Source organism: Haemorhous mexicanus, chromosome 1 (genome assembly GCF_027477595.1).
Source record: "Haemorhous mexicanus isolate bHaeMex1 chromosome 1, bHaeMex1.pri, whole genome shotgun sequence".
Taxonomy (NCBI): domain Eukaryota; kingdom Metazoa; phylum Chordata; class Aves; order Passeriformes; family Fringillidae; genus Haemorhous; species Haemorhous mexicanus.
In genome coordinates, this window is record NC_082341.1 from 152,513,807 (window position 1) to 152,536,608 (window position 22,802).

The 22,802-nt window shown below is 39.9% G+C and overlaps 1 protein-coding gene across 1 annotated transcript in view; it reads right to left on the minus strand.

Moving 5' to 3' along the window:
• FAM135B (family with sequence similarity 135 member B) overlaps positions 1 to 22,802 on the minus strand; it is a 139,212-nt gene that overhangs the window by 78,061 nt on the left and 38,349 nt on the right. The window contains exon 3 of the mRNA XM_059867520.1: positions 2,286 to 2,425. Coding sequence (XP_059723503.1) covers positions 2,286 to 2,425 — 140 coding nt within the window. The remainder of the gene's footprint in view (positions 1 to 2,285; positions 2,426 to 22,802) is intronic.

Here is a 22,802-nt window from a genome sequence, read left to right on the forward strand (position 1 = left end):
CCGAACCTTCACCCTCGACCATAGAAAAATCACCATAAGACACAAGAGGCACAAAATGATTCACATCTGTTGTGTGCTAAATAAATTAAGAGTTATGAACACAGATGATATTTTAAACACTTTAAGAATCTCTAGCTGACTTGCCAACACCACATTGCAAGGATTTCATCCAACACAGGAGATTAGGTGACAAAGATACAAAACTGTCTCTGAATAGTTGTGGATGTAGTAGTGGCACTCTTCAGTCTCTCCCACACTTATACCAAATTTGCAAAGCTGTGGAGGACAGCACAGCAAAGCAGAAAAAAGAAGCCTAAAAGCATTTAACAGAAGTGAATTGTACTAATCTGCTCAATACAGAAAAATTTTTACAGATCTTTATTTGTTGTCTTTGATTCTTTAGAGTGCCTTTAGCAAGTAATCTGGAACAACAGACCTGTTTATCCTCTTATTCTACATTCATGAAAACCCAAAGTTACTTTGCCACACAGAAAAATTGAGTTTATCTGTGCAAATCCACTCTGTAAGTACAGAATTGGGCAGCTGTCCTTTTCCCAAGGAATCTCCAATGGAAAGCCAAGTGGTGCTGCACACAGCACATCAAGAGTCACAATGAGTTTTAGCTGTGAGGCATCTTGTGGGCTATTTTTTATTTTCCATTTCATGAGGTGCACAACTTTCCTGAATAATAATGCAAAAATCATCAGAAATCATCCCTGCTCAATACAGTGGAAACTGCTGTAATTTGAGGGGAGTGATATTTAGTCAGAGGTACTCCACAGAGGAAGGATAAAATTAATATTGGATAAAGCATGCTGGGACATTTTCCTAACAAATATTGATAGACTTGCATTTAGTAATTTTTCACATAAGCACAAACCAACAAGTCTAGGGAGGAATAAACTGAAGACACCACCATTAAAAAAAGAAATCAAACCAAATCAGCAAAAGTATAGTGGGAGAGAAAAGGAAGCATGTTAACCTTAAATTGGATTCTCAAGCTGTTTTAATTTAGATCTCTGTATAACATACACACACATATTTATATATATATATATATATATATGCTTTGAAATAAAAGACAAAAGGGCAAAAAGAGATTTTAAATCTCATCATGATCAAATAGGAAATTATACAAAGAACAGGTGAGTGTTTCTGGCCCTGACAGCACAACACACAGCACATGAGTGTGTAACTTATGGTGCCTCCTTTTGATGACAAGCTGACTTGGCAAAGATGCTGGTGTCGTGTCTCTTGTCACCACCGAGGGCAAGTACCAATGCCATACATTTTGTACCAGTCCTTGGGCTGGCAAAGCACAGTGATGGCACATAGGACATGCCTGAATGCCATTCTGCTGTGACTCTCTCTCCCCTTCCTGTTTAAGATTTCAGCAAAACAGTGCTTTCCAGGAACAAAGATTGCTCCTGGGAACAGGAATTGCTGCTGGAAGATTTTGGTTTCACATCAGTAAGATTAAACCGAAGGTGCTACAAGCTGAGTGTCCCAGATTGTGTTTTTTACCTCGTGTGAGTGCTCCTGTTGGCTGAAGGAGTGGATGGAAAAGGGGAGAGAGTTCTCAGGGTGGACATGTTGCTGAGGTACCACAGAACGCAAAAGGGCTGTGCATGACTAAGGAAGAGAAAACTCCAGCAGCTTTCCCATGGGCTCCTGCAGTCAGGAGCACCAAGGACAAAGGCCAAGAGACCTCTGAAGGATTGAAAGGGGCTGAGGAGCCGTAGAAAATTTCAGTCACAAGAGAGAGGAGGAGAAAAGAGTAATAATAATGGAGTAATAATAATAATAGTGGGTTCTAGAAAGAAGCAGCAGACTCCCAGTTTTCTCAGGTGGAGCTGATCAGCACAGCTGTGCTAAATGAGTGATCCAGTGCAGAAATGACAAATTATGGTTGAGACACTTGTTTTCTGATATTCAGATTTACTAGAGTATGTCAACACCTTATTCCACTGGAAATCCAAGGTGTAGCCTGCTCCTCATAAACAGGCACAATGCAGAGGGTCTCTCTGACCTCATGCCGAGTTTCACAGTGTCATCATGTACAAACAAATAAATCACAGGTACAGGACAGTCAATCTCCTCCTAATTCAGCTGCTGGTGTATTGGTCAGATAAACTGTGCCTTTCTCTCCAGAAGTTGCATGGATGAGACCTCTGGCAGCAGATGGACTTCTTCTGAAATGGAGATACCTGTGCAATGCACACCTAAAGCTAAGTAAGAGGAATCCCAGCCCTGCTGGTTTTTATGTGCATCCCAAAACAACTCACCCTTTCACCATCCAGAAGCAGGTGCACTCTGAAGTTCATGGTTTCATTAAGAATGATCTCTTCATTTCTGTACAAAATCTGAAATATTCTGCTGTAAACATTGTTTTCATGAACGCAGGTCGAGCAAAGGCTGGAATCACCTGCACAAAACACAGACATATTCCTGGTGTGATTTCAGCAGGGAGATTAATTTGTATCCTATGATTTCACTCCAGGGTTACTGAAGTAGTACTTGTAAATAAACACTTGCATTCTCAATAATTAATGGTACTAGAGCAGGCTGTTATTGTGGGTTGCAGGTTCACTGACATGATATTTAAAGAAAACAAATGTTAAACTGTAGGCAGGCTGGATTTCAAAGTAAGAATACTTGATCCTTTGACAGCACTTATCTATTAACTTTATTTCTAATAAAAGCTAAAGCATCAAATGCTCAACTTTGTGCACCAAGCATCATGAGGACTGTGGGAGTTCACCTGTGAAACTTCATCTTTTATCTGCAATGGGCATCTTTCAGAAGAGGGACTTTTCTTGTCATCTCTGGTACTCCCAGAAGTTACTACATGGGAAGGGGGACAATAGTCAATAGCAGACCTTGTATGTAGAAACTGGAAGTGCAGAGGCATCTTAAAATGCAGAAACATAAACATACACTTTTTTCAAGATGCCTGTGTAATCTTCAGGTCCTTGGCACATGTGAGAGATGCCAATTTGGTCCAAAAAAATTGGATAAATCAAAGGAACTCAAGAACCAAAACTCTCAACTTCTCCACATCAAATTCAGCCAATAGCATCACCTCTGTGCTGATGTATCAAATGATCACAAATAAACATCATATAAACTGAGGTGGGATTTATCCATTCTAACTTTTAGGTGTAGGTGCCTCCAGTGTGTGGGGTTATTTTTGTTTGTTTGTTTGTTTTTTGTTTTTTGGGGTTTTTTTGTTACAATGGAACCTATGGAATTTAAGACATAATTTAAAAAAAATGCATGCCTTACTAAGGAAAATTTTTGCTTCAAGTCAACTGCTTTTCTAGCAATTCCCTTTTCAGTAGGAGGAAAAAAACCTGTGGCTTGTTGAGTTATACAAACTCACATTGGAGGGAACCTTCACTGTATTACAGTGAATGCCTTCCAGAGGAGCCTGCAATGACAGTGGAACTTTTAAATGAACTGGGCACCAGAGTTGGGAATTTTCAAAGGTTTGTCTTGGCTGGTAATCAGAATCTCCTTCTAATTCTACTCCTGTAGCCCCAGAGCAACAAAGGCCCACAAAATTTACTCAGAGCTGCTTTTGTCCCCTTCCAGCACTCAGTCCTGAAGGAATCTGAGTTTTTGAAGTGTAATCCTTTAGTAAATGGTATTTTGGAACTCTCATGAGAAGAGGTGCTTAAAAAAAGTGTACCAGGATTAGTTCTTCAGAGAGAGACAGATGTGTGATCATCATCATCAAAAAAGCCAGAAGGCAATCTTTTTAAAAAGTATAGTTTTTCAGAATGTACTTCTTGGAATTTGCCCCTTTGCAGAATTGTTCTGGCACCAGAAGCTGTGGTAAGATAAAAGTTCAGGGCCTGCTGTTTTGTCCAGAGTTTCAAATCAGGACAGGTTTATTCTGCTGAGATTTGTACATAATTTGCTATCATAGGTCAGTGAGTCAAGACTGACAGGATTAAATATTTTATGAAGTCAAGTATGGTTACATAAAAATAAAATAACAGAAAGGACTTCAAAACAACCAAAAAAACCCAAATAAAAAAGGTACTGAAGAAAAGTAGACAAGTGAATGGGGTTTTGTCATTATAAAAATTAGTTTAGTGGTGCCAATCTTCTGGAACTGGAATAGCAGAGACACTGAAATATCTCAGAAAAGAAAAAATCATATGGGGCAGAATTGACTAAATGACAATAAGACAAATAAAACTTGATCTAATTAATTAGCAGAACCATAGTGCTGTCACCCAGGCTACATTCAAATGATTTTCCTATTACTTACTTTCATCAAGCACACCCAGGAGCAGCCCAAGCATTTCATCTTGCTATTGTCTTCCTACCACCCAATCTGCACACTAGTTATGCATGAATCCAGGCAGCCTAGATAAACATATATTTATTTTCATGTGCTACACCAGTAAGGCTAGAATGTTTCAGCCTGATTAGCTCTTCAAAAGCATTCAGTCATATTTATTTTAATTTAAACCTCATGATATTACGGACACTGCAAAAAACATATTAGAGATGCAATGCATTCTTACTCCTAGCTGGCAGACAAAGCAAACTTTATGTTATTTGATTTGGATATTGATATACTGGCACTCTTCTCAGAGAGAAAGTTTAATCTTATTTTCTTTTCAAACACACTCCTGAGCAGACCACTCCTCGTGTGTAATTGCTTTAGGAGCTGGATTTGCAAGGTGGCATCAGGAATAATTTCTCTTTTTGGAAAGGTCAAAGTCAATGTCATACAGTGTTTGGGGCTGCCTCAAATCAGAGTATGATGTTACAGAGCCAAAAATCACTCAGTTTCAAGCAGAGAGACCTCCTTTACAGACACCTGGCAGAGAACTACAGCAGATGAGTGCCTGATCCTCCCCTAAACACATCCATCCCTGCCTATTAAGCAGCCACAGGTGGCTTCTCCCCTCTCTTGGAGAACAGCCTAAGGCTGCAGCAGGGATTCCTGAGGGGACAGCTTGGCAGTCTTGGCAATGCAGACAGCAATGCAGGGATCCTGCCTCTCAAACCAAAGGGGAATGACAACATCTCACAGATAAATTTCCTTCAGGCTGCAGCACCTGCTGGTGTATTCTGTGCTTCAGGTGCAGACAGGGACCAGGCTACCTCACTCTGCTTGAGCTTCTTGCACTAACTAGAAGCAGATGCTGCACCAAACATATCCTTCATTGGTCTATGAAAACACCATAATCCAGGTACCTTTTCCAAACTTCCCCTAATTACTGGGATTTCTTCTGAACCTCTGTCTCTCTAAACCCCAGGTGTGTCTGCTGGCAGACAGTGGCACTGAGGTTGGCATTTGTCACAGCTGCCACTGCTCAGAGAGGGTTGCTGGCAGAAGACACAGCAGGTGTAGCCCCTGTTCAGGAGACACAGCAGATTTATCCCTGTGCTCACACAAGCACAAAGCACAGGAGGGTGTCAGAGAGAAGATTGGAACCATTGGGTTTTCCCACATCTCTTTCTAGTACAACCTCAGCTGTTCAAAAACCCCAGCAGTCGCAGGCAGCCCAAAGGAGACAGACACCCTGTCTGGAAACTGATGGCAGCTCCCACTCCCAGGGGAGATTGGAGCTAAAACTCTACTGACCTGCATTTATTCCACAGTTTCAAAGGCTTGAGATTTGGTGAATTCAGAAAAGAAAGTCTAATTCTGTGGCAATGAATTTTTGATGGGTAAATTTCCCTGTCAGGAGATTTATTTGGCACATGTGCAGTATTCCTTATGCTAGAAAGAATCCTGATTTCCTTCCTAAGTGTCAATTCTATTTACTACTTATTATCTTTGGGTTGAATAGTTCTTCAGTTTTTCAGGAAAGTGAAAGAGCTCTCAGGGCTGTGAGAGCCATTGCAAGTATGAAGAGGAGAGTTGTGTTCCACAGGCATTCAGAGAATGAGAAAAGCTTTTTTATGCACCCCTCTCCTACTATTCCTTCCATGCCATCCCACCATCATTCCTAAAAATTCCTTCACAGGCTATTGGACAATGGCATTTTTAAAAAGGAAGGGGGAAAAGGTTCTTTGCACTTATGGATGCTTTCATGCACAGGGTGCTGGCACAGACCAGTCACTATAGCATGTCCTGCTTTCCCTCTCTCCCACAGACCATCTTCCAAGTGTCCCCAGATACACTCCAGTCTGCCCAACTTTCCCATCTGGGTGTTTCTATAGATGGAGGTTTCTAAATATTATTGCAGCACATCATACAGAAATTACTCATCTCTTTAAAGATTCAGAGAGAGGTTATTTAGATCCTGGAAGCCCTTGAAAAATTCTCTCCAAATAATCTTATAAGACAGAAATTGATGGATAGGTGACCTGTAAACAATTTTTTTATGTATTTAAAACCTAATTTAGTGAGAATAGAAACCATACAATTCTAATCACTGCCAGGACAAAGGCACTGAGGTTGGTTGGGATGGTGGGGGAAGGGAAGGTTTGGGAAGGTTTGGGAAGATTAGGGAAGGGAAGGTTAGGGAAGGTTAGGGAAGGTTAGGGAAGGTTAGGGAAGGTTAGGGAAGGTTAGGTTAGGGAAGGTTAGGGAAGGTTAGGGAAGGTTAGGGAAGGGAAGGGAAGGGAAGGGAAGGGAAGGGAAGGGAAGGGAAGGGAAGGGAAGGGAAGGGAAGGGAAGGGAAGGGAAGGGAAGGGAAGGGAAGGGAAGGGAAGGGAAGGGAAGGGAAGGGAAGGGAAGGGAAGGGAAGGGAAGGGAAGGGAAGGGAAGGGAAGGGAAGGGAAGGGAAGGGAAGGGAAGGGAAGGGAAGGGAAGGGAAGGGAAGGGAAGGGAAGGGAAGGGAAGGGAAGGGAAGGGGACACCACCAGAAACCTTAGTCTTGTACAGAGACATGTGGCAAACCCCAGTCAAACCCCCTGATCAAACCCACTTAACCACAGCTTTGTTGTTGGTAGTAGGTAGAATTTAATAAAGTAGATAATGAAATCATCTTTTCTTGACTGTTGTGCTATTTGTGTTTTAAAGGAGTGTGATATGCCAGAACAATTGGCATTTCTAATTGAAAACACTGAAAGTGTTTTCTGAACATGAAACTTCTGTTCACTGAAAGTAAAGTTCAGAAACACTGGAAGTGTTGCTGGACAGACTGGCAGTGTCCCTCAGCTGGTGCAAAGCTGTGACAGGGACTTAATTTTCCTGCTTTTCAAATATTCTCATTTGTGTAATTTCCCGCAAGAAAACCCTCACACCACTCCCATTCATGTGAGGAGAGGGAAACATTTCCAGGGAAAAGTAATGGAAGGTGGTGGTAAAATTCTTGAAATGTCTAAGATCCTAATGCACACACCAGATAGATTAGCACTCCTTCTCCCAAACTCCAACTGTCAATTATCTCAATTATTCACTCCAGGAAATCCAAATTATACATTTTAAAACTCTGAGCATTTATAGCATTCTTCCTCTGCTTTCATCATGCCTAAATTATATCACTTTCCTTTAAAATTCTTTTATTTGATCACTCTTTTACTCATTGTTTTTAACTGCTATAAAAATAGTTTGAGAAGTTTCATGATTGTTCTAGATCAATAATTCTCCCATGGAGAAAACAATTACATATTCATATCTCAACCTTTGGCTTCTGCCAGGGAGAGACTCTGAAATGGCAAAGTCTTGGTGTAGCTTGATGAGACTTGAGATAAAATATTTCCCTAGAGCCACCAGCGTTGCATGAGCCCTTGCTGTTTGCAAAGCAATAGGACTGGCTGGTCCTTGAGCCCTCTGCATTGTGTCTGCTGTGTCAGTGACTGGAGTGCTCCAATCTCACCAGCCAGACTCTTTCCATAATTACATTTTTGATTGTGCTTCCTCATGATGTCTCTACCTGCCAAAGAAAACTGGAATCAATGTCAACCAACAACTTTTTCAAGGATGGTAAACACTCCAGTATGCAAACCCAGATTTGCCCAGCAGTATTAATCTTTGAAAAGTCATGGAGGTCTGTTCATATTTATTTTTTTCAAGGCTTTAAAACATAAATTCTTTGTGGCACAGCCCTTATCAAAGAACCACTACATGAGGGAATTCTCCTCTGATAAGAGGATACCTTGAAAGCCATGACTGAGTTTGTTTCAGAGAGGTTAGAAAAGGAAAGTTAAAAGTCCTTCATTACCCAACTTCACATTACTTTCTAGCTTCCAGCAGGCACTAGAAGTATGAAGAAACCCTTAGAGTTGGTTCTTTGATTTTAAAGTTACCATCATACTATGAATAACTTTTAATAATGTTAGATTTCCCTACACAACCAGGAGTGTGAGACCTAAATGAAACATGAAAAAATTGTTTCTCCAAAGGAAACACAGTAAAACCTCCTGCACAGTGAATTATATCCTACACAACTTTTCTTTTAAACCTGTAGGTCTTGGCTACAGAATGCTGAGAATTTCAGGTGAAAACAAACCACTTATACTCCTCTGTAGATTTTTTGTTCAGTATAGTTTAACTTCTGAGTTTAACAAAGGAAGAGCAGAGACAGCATTTATCTGAACTCTGTCCTCTATTCTGCAGCCCATAAAAGTATTATTAATTAATACTTTTTCAAAGTGAGAAAGGAGGAATTGTGACAGTTCAGTCCTTGCAGGCTGCTGCTGAAAACATTACATTGCTTCCTATGCCCATGCAAGGCGGAGAACAAAGAAAGTAATTTTTCATTAATATTCTAAATATAAAATTACAACTCCAGGCCTTTGAGAAGGACAGCTTCAGGTTTACAACCAGCTTTCTCTAGAATTAGCTCTCTGCAGTTTCATGAGCACTGTGTCAGAGGTTTAAAATAAATAAGGAGTGCTTAAACAGTCAGGAAAAATCCATATGGAAAACAGATCTAACTTCAGATCTAACCTCTCTAATGTTATGACTATAGCATTGGAAATTAGATAATTACTCAAATGCTGGCAACTTCTTGAAGGTCTCTTGCTATCTGGGCAAAGCAGTATTATTATGCTGCTATTCAGATAAATGGAAAAGCAGGATTCTGCTAAGTTTTGTTTTAATGAAAGAAATGCTCTTCAATAATGTAGGGAAATCAAGATACTGCAGCTATAAAAAGAGCTTTACTGTAAATGTTTCTTTATAAATACTAGTGCACACTTTATTTCAGCCTAATTCATGGCCACAAGAAGCATATCATTCTTGTGTTTCCACACAAGAAAATCTCAGAGGCAGATGATCTCTTTAAAGGCAGATGGGTTCATTCTCCAAGGTCACTCGTGCACAGACAGAGGGAGGGCACTGCAAGGCACTCACTTGAGAATGAGCTGTGAACGTTTTGAAACTTTCCTACCCACAAACCTTATGTTGCTGCCCACACAGCCATGTGGTGTCAGCAGTTCATGGGATCTCTCTGGATCTGCCTCTGTGGAAAGCTGGCTCTCAGTGAGTCCCAGCAGAAGGCAGCTTGAACCCGGCTATGTGACCTCACCCCAGGGCCACTTGGAAGCATTTCCACAGTCAGTTAATCAGGGGTGCACAGGGAGGGTGACAATAAACAGGTAAAGAGAGCATCATAAAATGCTGGAGCCCTGGATGCTGAGAATTTCAGACTTTCTGTGCTGTCAGGCACTGACCCCCAAGAGAACACTGCATTTGACCTGAGGCCGTGGAGAAGGCTTCCAAAATTGAATGACAGAGCTGAGTTGATGAGTGTGTATTTTGAATAGAAGTTGTAATATCACATGGTGGGAAACTTAGGGTTTAAGGTTTTAGAATATAGTAGTATGTAAAGAGCTAAGATGGAGGTTTTAGGGCAGTGGCTGGTCCTTCCTCTTCACCTTCTTCTTCACGGGTTTGGGTGGTATTTTGTAATTGGACAGAAAAGTCCACATTGCGGGGCACAGGCGATTGGTTATTGGGTTAAAAGTAAAAATAATTTAGTTGTCATTTCTTAATTGGACAGTTTATCTTTAAAAGGCCATGTAGAGAGAGCTATGTGGCCATTTGGTACTTTGGTAGAGCAAAATGCTGCAGAACTCACAGCTTGTGAGACTGTGACATAGATAAGAACTAATAAACATCTGAGTCTGAATAAGAAACATCATCTCAAGATTTAGTCCTGACCTGGCAGGAAAGAAGCAAAGAACCCATTAATAAAATAATCACAGAATCACACAATGGTTTGGGTGGGAAGAGATTTTTGGGATCCTCTAGCTCCAATTCCCTGCCATGGGCAGGGGCACCTTCCACTAGACCAGGCTGCTCCAACCCATCCAGCCTGGACTTGAACATCTCCAGGGATGGGGCATCCACAGCTTCTCCTCTGGGCAGCCTGTGCCAGGGCCTCACCACCCTCACAGGAAAAAAAGTATTTCCTAAAATCTAATCTAAATCTCTTCATTTTTAGATTAAAACTGTTGCCTTTGTCCTAGCCCTATTTATGTAAAAAGTCTCTCTCTCTATCCCTCTCTTTTTTAAGTAGTGCAATGGAAGGCTGCAATGAGGTCTCCTCAAAACATTTAAAATCTCCTTCTGGAGTAGCTGAAATCTGCCTGCCTGTGATCTGAGTGATCTCTACAACACACAACATCCTGGTTGGTACTGCCATAAATAAAACCCAAATCTCTCTCTTGGATGACCATCTCCCTCACCCATCCATACACATCTTGCTGATCCTTGGGCTTTACCATTTGAAATTCCCACTAACCTTTCAGGTAGAGCTGGTTCTTGCTCAGAACCCCTACCAAAAAATAAGGATTTTCTAGGTTTCCTTGACACCTCAAATCTTCTGTTGTTGCCAGAATTCTTAAATACTTGCAGGCCACACTATTTTGGTATATTTAGAGAAAATTAAGACATGTAAGTGTTCCTCATATGGAGAGTAGGCCATCTTTCCAGAACCTAAGCAAGCACTGTTCTGCAAAATGCAAGCAAAGGAGATCAGAAAACCTTGTGCAAATATCCCTGTTTATCTAACTTCCTTTTTTTCCTTTACCATCTGTTGGAGCCATATGCCTTCTTAAATAAGAGCTAATTATAGGTCTCCACCAATACTAATCAAATAGTGGTAACTGTTGCAAATTTCAACTGGAAATTTCATTTCTCCATGATAAAAATTCATCCAAACCAGGTTCTGAGAGAGTTGCCTTTCTCTGGTTTTCTGGACTTAGGTACACAGCAGTAAAAGCTGTCACACTCAGGTCTGTGTTAACACATGGGAGAAATTCATAAAAAGCTGTGGAAGTAGTAAGAGCTAAAGTACAGCTCCCACCAAGCACATTAGGTGGGGTGACTTTGGGACAGAAAATGACTGTGTCTGATAAGTACCCACTGACACATTCTGGAGGAGAGCTCTGGGTGATTTGAGTTTTCCTTCACCACCCCTGTGCTGCTGTAGTGAGGGAAAGAGAGGAAAGAAACAACTTTGTCACAAAATCATCGGGCTTTTAGCACTGAAGAACTGGAGCAAAGATAGCAAAGATAGATCCAATACTAAAATTAAATTCTGGAAGAGAGATTCCAGCCTATTTAGAGAACAATATATCTCCTAATGAGCTCAAAAAAGACTAGACTTCACTTTCACGTCCAATGAGCATTTGTATAAATGTCCATTTGTATAAATGTCAATTTGTAACATTCAGGCAAATGTTTTATAACTCTCTCCAGTGTCAACATTATTCTGCTTTGCTGTGTAATGTGAAAAGACAAAAAAAGACTGAAGGATAAAAAATAATCCAGTTCTAAATATGGCAAATTAACAGTTGAAGTGCCTTTTGAAAACCCCAAACACTAAATAGCTCTTTCAGCATCACAAGACTCTGGCAATTTCAGACTGTTGTACTGACCTTCCAGGAAGTTTAGAGCTATTCTAGCAGAAATTAAGACTAATAAAAGAAAATAAAATAAAAGAGAAATTAAAATAATAGGGTTTAAATTCATTCCTCCCATCAGGTAGAGAGTTATTTCCCATTATAACCACCAAGAAACACATATATATTGAAATACATATATAAAAGTGTGACTATCTGTATTTTACAGACAAGCATAGATATTGCATTAATCCACTTGTTGTTCCCTTAGTGTCTCAAAGCATATCGGGCACCCTCTCATCAACACAGCAGCTATGGAATCAAAAAGAAAGGTCCTGAGGTAAAATCTCAGACCTAAAGTCAGACTGGAAAATAAAGATTTCCCTGATGTATCTGTGACACTTTGAAGTCCTCCATCAATGGTATAGATTGGGAACTAAATGCTTCCTAATGTGTTATTTCAATGTCTCCTGTGTTCAATAAGGTGATGGATGGAAATTGCACATTTACCAAACTTTTATCTTGAGCACTTTGGCCAGTTGCACTTTATGCAGAATTGAATATGTAAAACATTTTATGATAAGCTAATAAAAAAGATGAGAAAAAAAAATCTAAGTTTGCAGATGTAGGATGTAGTTCCTAATATTCCACTCTAAAATAAAAATCCTGAGGATTCAGTAAGGGCTTCAGACTTACAAAAAAGGCTTCAAGGTCCTACAGATTTTTTCTCTTTGTGTACCTACCAATAATGAGGTATTTCACATCCTTTCTATGATTAATCTTGAGAGTCATTAGAGATAAGAAGAAACCTGATACAAGATAGAGATACAAGAACCCTGATATCTCAGCTGTAGCTGCTGCTGCAGCTGAGGGTCTTTAATTCTACAGCCTGCAAGTTCAATGCACAGTGAGATGTTCAGGGTGGGTTTGTCACACCCACATCTGCAAAGGGATCCCTCTACATTAAGTTTTTCCTCCACATTCCACTGGACCTGTACAGATCCCTTGTTCATTCATGAGAGACCTGATCTTACTGCCCAGGTGGTCTCTCATTCTGATCACTAGATTTGATATTTATATATAATGGGAGAAAAAGTAGAAACACATCCAGTCCTTGCTTGCCCATAAAAAGGTGGAAGAGCTCTACAAGCCCCCAGGTCAACATAATGTGCTCTAAATTAGATGTTCCTCTCCTGACCCAAGTTCTTTCCATAAATTACAGTACAATCCTTGCTCTGGAGACATTTCACATGTACAGTGCTGGTTTCTCAAGGCAAAGAAATTACAAAACAGAAAGGAAGTGAACATGATGGAGGCTGGCAGAGAAAATAAAAAATTCTCCTAAACACTAACCCACATGCACACAAAAATAAATTTTGTTTCTTTTCGGTGGAAAACAATTTCCGTTGAAAATAAAACCAATATCATTATGAAGTAGCTCATAAGTAAGTAAAGCATATTGCTAATTTTCCACAGGAACTGTTTCCATAAGCCATAAACTAAATTGAAACCCAAAATGTTCTTATGTTTTGTATCCTTTAAATACTCCTTTGAGCAGATATTTTTAAACTTCCTATCCAGCTGAGAAATGAGATTGCTCCTTTCCTAGGTCAGCCAACTCTTGCCTGATTAGGGATTTAATTGCTGTCTATACAGCTCAGCACAAAAAATACAATAGATTTTTCCTTTCTTATTTATTTACTTTCCCAATTAGACTCCATCAAGCTCTGCAACTTCTTTTTTTGTTTGTTTGTTTGTTTGAGTTTGGGGTGGTTTTTTTTGTTTTGTTTTTGACTTTTTTTTTGTTTGGGTTGTTTTTTGGTTTTTTGGGGTTTTTTTTGGTTGTTGTTGTTTGTTTGGGTTTTTTTACTTTTTTGTTAAGCACATTATCTTAATTGAAATCCTCAGGCTTCTGTAGCACAGGCTATCTGTATCACACAGATATAAATCAGCAAGAGACGGACTCTTCTTTGTCAAGGCAGGTCAGGCAGGAGCCATTTGGGTTTCTGTCTGGTGTTCCACTAAACTGCATTACTTTTCTCCTTTCCTGTGATGTGCCAAAGGTATCATTAGTTGTACTCTTTCTTTGGATTGTTTTCTTGTAAGACCATTCATTGCCTTCAGTCTGAGTTAAGGGTCTCTAAATAAAAGGATCACATTTTTTTCTGACCAGTCTGGGGTTTATTTGGCATAAACTTTGCATACCCATCACAGTTCTGCAGTGAGCTCTTGAATGGAGTAATCACCATAAGATAAAGTGCCTTGCATCTAACCCCACCTGCATTTCACAACAAAACCTGTCTAAGACTTTGAAATTGAAATGGGCCAAATCCTCTTGAACCAAAAATATCTCATATAACCTCCCCTGCACTCAAATTTTAAATGTCTTTCCCTCCCCAAGTAAAGAAAAAAAGCACCAGAAAAGCCTTACAGCCACTACAGACAGTAATCTTGCACAAAGCTATGGTCAGCTGCTCAAGATAATCCTGAAAATCAAAGGCAAACCTGAGCAGGAACTCATAGAATGAGTTTGGGTTGGAAGGGATCTCAAAGCACTTCTTGAGAGACATGAGGCAACACTGTGCCTCAGTTTCCCACCAATTTCTCTGCTTTGTCTCTCATTTAACCAGTTTGCACCTGGAGAGCTGAATTTTTCTTAAATATTTACCACACTGCTTTCAGCTGCTGTATCTACCTTGGCTGAGAAATACTGCTGAGCCTGGGATGTGAGTCCTTTATGGCTCCAACATGGAATAAATTGTGCCAATATTTCCTTAGATATTTTAGCCTAGTGACAATCATACTTTTCTTTGTCTAAATTTATCCATCAACATTCCCAATAATTTTGAAACTAACGACTCCAAGTGCAGTCCGTGGAGACAAGTTTGAGCTGACAAAATTCAGGACATGATTTGCAAGGTTTGAATTGAAGTCCATTTCCTGGAGGCATTATAACTTACAAAGTTCACAGAAGATAACAGGAGAGACGATGTTGCAGCTACTTACAGCTAGCTCCTTTCCTTAGTTTTAAACTCTTTCCCAAAGAATGATAGTATGAATATTGTATATTCAAGTGACATAACTTTGGAAAAAAATATCATTTCTGCTGCTGAAGTTAAACTATGAGAATTTGATGGTAGGAAAGTCTGAGAGAAATACTGGAGATTCCAACTAGAAAATATTCACAGAATCCCAGGATCACAGAATTGTCAGGGTTGGAAGAGACCTGGAGATGATCTAGTCCACTTCCCTGCCAAGGCAGGTTACACAGGAACTCATCCAGGTGGGTTTTACACGTCTCCAGAGTGACTCCATGACCTGTCTGGGCAGACTGTTCCAGTGCTCTGCCATCTTCCATGTAACAAAGTTCTTCCTTATGGTGAGGTGGAATTTCCTGTGCTTAGTTTATGGTCTTTGCTCCTCATCCTGTCGCTGGGCACCAGAGAAAAGAGTCTGGCTCCATCCTCTTGGCACCCACCTTGGAGATATTTGTTTGCATTGAGCTCAGTCTTCTCTTCTCCACACTAAACAGTCCCAGCTCCTGCAGTTTCTCCTCTATGAAAGATGCTCCAGATCCCTTGCCATCTTTGTGGCCTCTGCTGGACCCTCTCCAGTAGCCCCTTGTCTTTCTGAGGAGACCAGAACTGGGGACAATATTCCAGATGTGACCTCACCAGGGCCAAGCAGAGGGGCAGGATCACCTCCCTTCACCGGCTGGCCACACTTTTCCTGATGCACCCCAGGATCCCCGGGCCCTCCTGGCAGCAAGGACCCCCTGCCATTATTGCACTAATCAGGAAACTACAAATATAAAGTAGGGTCAGAAGGCTCAAAGCCAGTAAGAACAATGTCTCTTCTTCTTTCAATGCTTTTATAGATGCCTAAAGCCAAGATGCTCTTTTCCATTACCCAGGGAATACTGATTTAGGTTAAGCTTGTTCTACAAATACTAAGAAGCTGAAAAAAATTACAGTGTCTTTTGAATAAGGCACTTTTCTACATGCCAATGTCCAAGCAAGGCTGGCTGTCCTTGGAAATGAGAGCTATGGGAAATCATGTAAGAGTCCATGGATATGAATCACTGGGAAAACACTAAGAGTTAGCTTGTACTTATTCAAAATTAATATAGAGAATTTAAAGGCTTGAGGGAATATTTCATGCAGGAAAAAAAAAAAAAATACAACCTTTTTGCAGACAGATTTTTCAAGATTTTCCATCCCTTTGACTCTACCTGTTTGTGAGCCAGCCCTGTGGCAATGAACAGAGCTGGAAAGTGACAGTGGGAGCTACGACGAAACCCCTTAACAAAATAAGCTTCAAATATGAGACATGCAGAGTCAGATAAGGTGATTACACCAATGTTTTGAGAAGACTTTGTTCTTCTTCTTAATGTATTTTTTAAAAAATACAGGGTTGAGGACAACATAAAACCATGGGCCAAATTCTAATCCTGTTCCAGTAACCTCAGCACTGAACCTGACAGTAAGCACTCCTGTTCCATCTTGACCAGATACTTGGTCTGGGGTTCTGAGTAAATTACAAGTGACTGGATAAAAATCCTGGCACCATGTTCCTAAAGCTGGATCATTAATACACACAGAATCATCCCATACTGTTCTATACCAAAATCTGGGCAAGGTCTCCCAGTTCTCTGAAGCATTATCCAGCCAGCAGACCTTTCTGGAGGAAAAGATGTTTTTTAGAAACTCGGGAGTTTTAGAAAAGTCACCAGATAAGTAAATTGGGAAAAAAAAACCTTTTTTTTTTTCTTTGAAAAACATAATTTTTCAGATTTTTCTTAGATGCAGCTGAAGTTCTGCATAAGATAAAGGCAAGAAGGTTCTTTCCAAAATTGAATCCTGCAGAAACTGTGTCTAAATCAGCCAGAATTACAGCTGAACAGCTGAGTGAATCTTAATTTCTACAACCAGATGAATAATTTAAAGCACACTAACATCAACACCTGGCAAATGTTTTTTTTTTTTTTAATCTTGTTGCAGTTTTCTTCTTTTCTACATTTCTCTGGCTGAAATTACTCAAATTCAACTGGTTTTCTTTCATACTTTTAATATGGATTCAATGTCTTTTTGAGGAAATACTCTGTCAGACAAGAACTGCAAGTGCACCAGTTTCAAGAAGATTTAATGTAAAGCTGGGTCAGCACCTCTGAAGAGAACTTGTGCTGGAATGGCAACTCTTTCTTCAGTGCAGCTGTGCCTTTCCTGCTTGAGAACACTCTTGAGTCATTTGCCACCCGGGCACTTCTGGGAACTCTCTCAAAATATACCAAAAAGGGATGATTTCCCACTCAAGCCTGCAGAGCTGAAAAAACGAAACCTGCCTATTAGAATGGTTTTGATTCTTTCCTGCTATAATTATCTAAGATGTTTTGTAAGGCTGAACTCTTCCTAACTGAGAATGGCTTTTCCCTTCATGCTGTTCCCTTTCAGCAGCAGTTGTATGTTGAGGGCTACCTTGCTCTCAGGTTGTCTCAAAGCTTGCAACAACAAGGATCTGATGGAAAAGAGGAGACACTTGGATCAACCCACCCAGCCACAGCTGTTACTAATCCTTTATCTTTTCACTTAACTCCAGTTAATGAACTTTGAAATCAAGAATGCTTCTGAGGTCCCTTTGTCCTGTGCTGAACTACAATGGCAAGGATGGGAGTGATATCAAAATCAGTGCCTTAAATGAGAGGTTTGGGTCAGTGGAGAATAAACTTTTCAGTGGAGTATAAAGTATGCTATGACTAATCTCCATAGAGGCATTGCTCCTTCCTGAACTTTTTTTGGCAAAAAACGATTTGATAATGTTTAATTTCTACAAAATCACTACCAACACAGTATTTTACCCTGTCCCTCGTGTTGGAGGAGCCATTTGAATCAAGTGTAAGTAAAGGAAATCAAACCCCTGTGCAGGAATGGGCTGCCTGCCTCATGTGTCTACACTCCCCCTTTTCCCCAAGCTGCTGCTAGACCTAAAACCTTGAAAAACATGGAGAGTTTTATCCTTTTTATCCATGAGTAAATTCTACATCACAACTCAGACTACAAAGCACTTATTTAATCTATAGCTATCACCCTACTTTGTAAGAAAACAAAATACCCCTTCCCACACTTCCCCAAACGTGTATTCAGCATCTCCTTTTGCTGTGCAAGTCATCAAGATTTTGTTTGCAATCACCAGGCAAGTGACCTCACAGAAACAGGCAAACACTCAATTCCATTCAATTCACTGGAGTTTTCATTAATTGGCTGCCTAACAGGGATGTATCTCCTGACACCCCCACAACCTTCAGCTGAACACTAATGCAGGGAGCCCTCCCTCTCCTAAAGATGCTTGTCACTAATGAGTCTCAGCTTCCTTGCATAAGCCAATTTCCCATTCCACATAGCAATTATGTAAATGAAGGTGAAGTTCCTGATAACTTCCATTGGTTCCACATGGCTCACAATTATAAAGAAGAAAAACATTGAAAACCTTTCACTTCAGTCTGGGAAAAGAACTGCTTATCCAGAGAAAGAAAAAAATGAAAAAGGAAAATTTTAGATGGGCTTTCCTCTTTATCCCAAAAGGACAGCAATAAGTGGATGAAACACCACTTCCAGATGATATTCAAAGAGTTTCCTTCATTCAGTGTAGTCATTCAATTTCCTGTTGCAGCAAACAGCTGCCAAAACCAGGCACTGTCCATGTAAACAGTGATCAAGATTCTACATTAAATCCCTTTGACATAACATGAAAGCCTCCAATTTTTTGCACAGCTTAGAGGCAATGCATCACATGAACATTTTCATGGGCTTTACCACATCCTCACAGTGTGGATTTTCCTCCTTTACCCCTCACAATGTTAATTGTTGTTACTGTTCATGTCTCTTTTCAGGTGGGAAACTGAGGCAGAGCTTGACTCCTGTTTCCTCAGGAGTATTCAATTAAAGTCAATGTAAATTAGGCCTTTGGGAGATATTGAAGACCTGCATCTAAGTGTCTAACATTGGAGAGGAAGCCTGTTGGACAGTAGGAATTAGAAATCACATTTCATAATTCAGTAACAGTATGAACTCCTTTTTCTTCTCTTCTCTCCTTTGTTATTGTAGAAACTTCTATCACTAGAAATCAAAATAAAAAAAAAATTCTGAAGCTTAATTTCGTCTCATTAAAACCTAAAACTCAATTCAACAATGAAAAATAAACATTTTAAAACCTCCTAGCCTTCTGATTTTAATGAACAAAATATGAATTAATTATAGAAGTCTAAACCTCACTGTTTGTTTCCTACATGTAACACTGGTACAGAGCCACACAGCCTTTCCTTGGAGCCTGTCAGAGTTCCTTTCTAGTGTCTTCCAACTTAAGCCCTGAGCCTCTGAACTCTGGTGAATGCAATTTCAATCAAATACTGTAATATCTAGTAACACAGAAATCCTTACTGTGTTATTTGTACCACAGATTTTTCATCTCCCACAAATATAATACTTTATTAGTATTTACTAATTTTATTTTATTAGTAATACTTTATTAGTGTTTGAATGGAGCTATTAAACTACTTTCCATTGCCTAAGACAGAGAGAATTAGTTCTTGATATTTTTTGGGAAGGTCACATGGGGAAAACTCAAATCCTGACTTCCACACACTTCTTAGAGACTACTAGGGAGGTTCCCCAGATCCACCTCATATCAGCACTGCCCTTTGGTTGTACCCACTAGCCCTGATCAAAATTTTCAGGATGGGATCTGTCTCATTTTAGTTACAGGAAGGGCAAGCAACAAATTAGGGTTTGGGTTTTGTTTTGTTTTTGGTTTGGTTTTGGTTTTGGATTTTTTGCTTGTTTGGTTTGGTTTTGGTTTTTTTGGGGGGTTTTGGTGTATGATTTTTTGAGGGGGTTTTTGTTTGTTTTTTTGGGGGGGTTTGTTGGTTTTTTGTTTGTTTTTGTTTTTTGTAATATCAGTGGCAAGAAATTAAGACCTAATAGCAAGAATCACTGTAACCTAAAATTCATCCTTCAGACCTGTGGAATGAAGACCTTCCAAGGTTACTTAGGAAGAATACTTGCACTAGAACCTTAGGTGACTCAATCTCCCTCCAAGACTACCCAAGTCTGTAATTATTGCTAAGATCATGAGGGAAGCTCCCATCCCTCCTCCTGAAATTGGGAATTCAAAGCCAAGACCAGGAGAGAGGCAAGAGATGATTTAAATGTATCAGGGACATGGTGAAAAATATGCCTACATGTGCAGAACTCCAACCTAAAACCAAGTGATTTTCACCTGCATAAGTGGCTTCCAGGTGAAGTGTGAGATGAGAGATAACAGATGAGCTGACATAAATAGACAAATCCAGGAAATTACTGGATGATGTTGGACTCCATGACTGGAAGTACTCTCAGCACAACTTGGCTGAACTTGCTGAGACCTTCACCAAAGCACCATTACTGCTGGAAAAACTTACATTATTCAGAGGAAGAGAGGAGGCTCGGCTCAGGGAGACATCACTCAGGTGTTTCCATCATTTTCTTGGGTAAAACTTGACCTCTGGTTATACAGTCTTCTTCTTCTGAGAAGTTTTGCAGACAAAACCAACATTATTGTTGGCCAACACCTCTGTTGGGTTTTGTGTGAGTTTTTCTGGAGTGAAAATTATGGGAAATAACCTTGGCATGATACCAATAATTGCACAAATGTGAATGGTGCCAGTCCTCCTAAGATAATAGCCAGTAAACTTCTCTGAGAGCAAGAGACAGGATGCAATGTGATGACAAAGGGACATTTAGCACAAATGCAGCCTCTCAGGAGGTAAGTTAGCTCAGGGAAGATGTTTATTAGGTCACTTTAATATTATGTATTAGAATAAACAAGGATAGAGTCAGGCTAAAGATTTTCTATATATTTTTTTGCACTTGGCAGTACAGACAGATGCTCCTGTTTACATCACAAGAACTTGGCCTTGAAACTGAGTTAACTCACAGTAACAAGACATGCTGAGATGTGCAGGTGGAAAGTGATAGACAGAAGTGGCAAGACCTCATAGCTGTTAATAAAAAAGTACTAATTATCATAAATAAATGTGAGCTGTTTAAAATTAAATAGATTTTCCTCCCGCATTTTAATTGGTTTGCCCTGTTGCTTCTGAAGACATAAATATGCATCTTCCTTTATACAGGGCAGGAATTAGGGTCAAGTTTCCCAGAAAATTGAAGAGCATTGCCCAGTAAAAAGGAAGGTGTCTACATTTGACTGAGAGCAGCCCAAAGGTGGAAAAGGTATTAAAGAGAAAAATTTACACTAAAGTAGTATCTGGCTACATATGTTGTGCTACTCAGGTACTGTGCAGAAGGGATGTAACTAAGCTGATGGGGGAAGTGATTTTTGCTGCTTGAGTCTTAAAACTCCTTTTCTCTGAACAGCCCTTGACTGCACACTCATCTCAGCTGGTGTCTGTTTCATATTCACAAATTGTGCACCCAAGATTTGATGGTCTTGGAGCAAGTGAGGCAGTGCAGCCTCCCCCCGAGGAAGCTCTGCATTCATCTGTGCTCAGCATGGGACTCATCTCCTGCACCTGGCCCCAGAGGTGTCCATCACTCACCAGACTCTCCCAGAGGAGTCTCCCATGTTGCAGTGCAGGAGAATGGCAATACTTTTAGTGGTAAAATAAGTAGTTTTATATTTTCCTTTACACATAATAAGAGAACAAGCCCTTCCCTCCCTCACTCTGTCACCCACACTGGAGTGCTGAGAGACAACATCTTCCACCACACAGTCTCTTTTTTTTTTGCCATGAAGGACTGCAGTACTGGTGAAACTCCAGAGCCTCTGGCTGTATTCAGACTGTCAAAAGCAGAAGTTTTTTCATTGCTGAGGATTTTCCAAATGCATATTAGTAAATTCTGACATGTTAATGTGTAGAGGTTCAGGGAAAAATATGTTCACAAGTAGAATTATTCTCCTAATTTTGGATGTGGTGCAGCAGCTATGATGAAATTGCAGCATAATTCCACTTAGGACATCAGCCACATATAAAAACCTCCCACCTAGAAGAAATTCAGTGGTTTTAATTACATTAACAGACTCCCAGACTACTGTTATCACTGTGGCTCATTATACAGTGCGTAGTAGAAATAGTAGGTCAAACATTTCCCTCTTTAGATCTGCTGGTTTATTCCCTAAAATGTAAACTAACCATTAAAAGTTTCAAAACCATGAATAATCATCTACTCTCCTGCACTTTAACATATCCCAAAAAAGTAAAAGCTCTTTATATTAAGTAATTAAATTTCACAATACCCTTATGATACAGCTTCAATTAACCCCATTACACATATGGGGAAACTAAAACAGAGAGAAGCTGATTGCTCAAAATCAGAGCAGAAGAAGAGCCCAGCAATCACAGGAATTAAAGACTAGCAAATCCTCCTGGGTCCTCAACTCCTCCAGCTATCACATTCCATACAGACACACAGCTTGGTGCTACAAAGACTCAGGGATTTTGCTCCTGATAAATTCTTTCCTGAATTTCTTCTCCTGGTATTTGCTGGCTTGAGTGATGGCATTGGATGTGGGATGTTGGACATAGACACTGGGTACTACCCACAGTTTCCTTTTTGAGTGTGTTCTTTAACCAAATGAAGTGCCTGTAATGCAGGGATCTTCCCTACACTATGCTTTCAATTGAGTTTCTTTTGTAACAGCAAGAAATGCTGGAATAGTTTTTGGGGACCTAAATATGAGTAACAATTTCATGGCTGTTTCTTCTAACACAACAAGACCTATCCCTGTTCTTAAGGGATAACGTGTTTATCTCCTGTATTTCATTTTTCTAATGAACTTTGTTTGCTTGCTTTTTGTTTGAATATTAGCTTTTGATACGAACAGCTGATACCTGTTAAGTAATGTGCAATATCATTCCTTTAAGCTGAAAAATCAGAAGATAGAGTACCATCCCTCAGTTACACGCTTTTCTTGTCATGCTATACTTTCTAAAATATCCACAGCATTATAAAATGCTGTTGGGAAATAGATCTCTCAAAGTTATA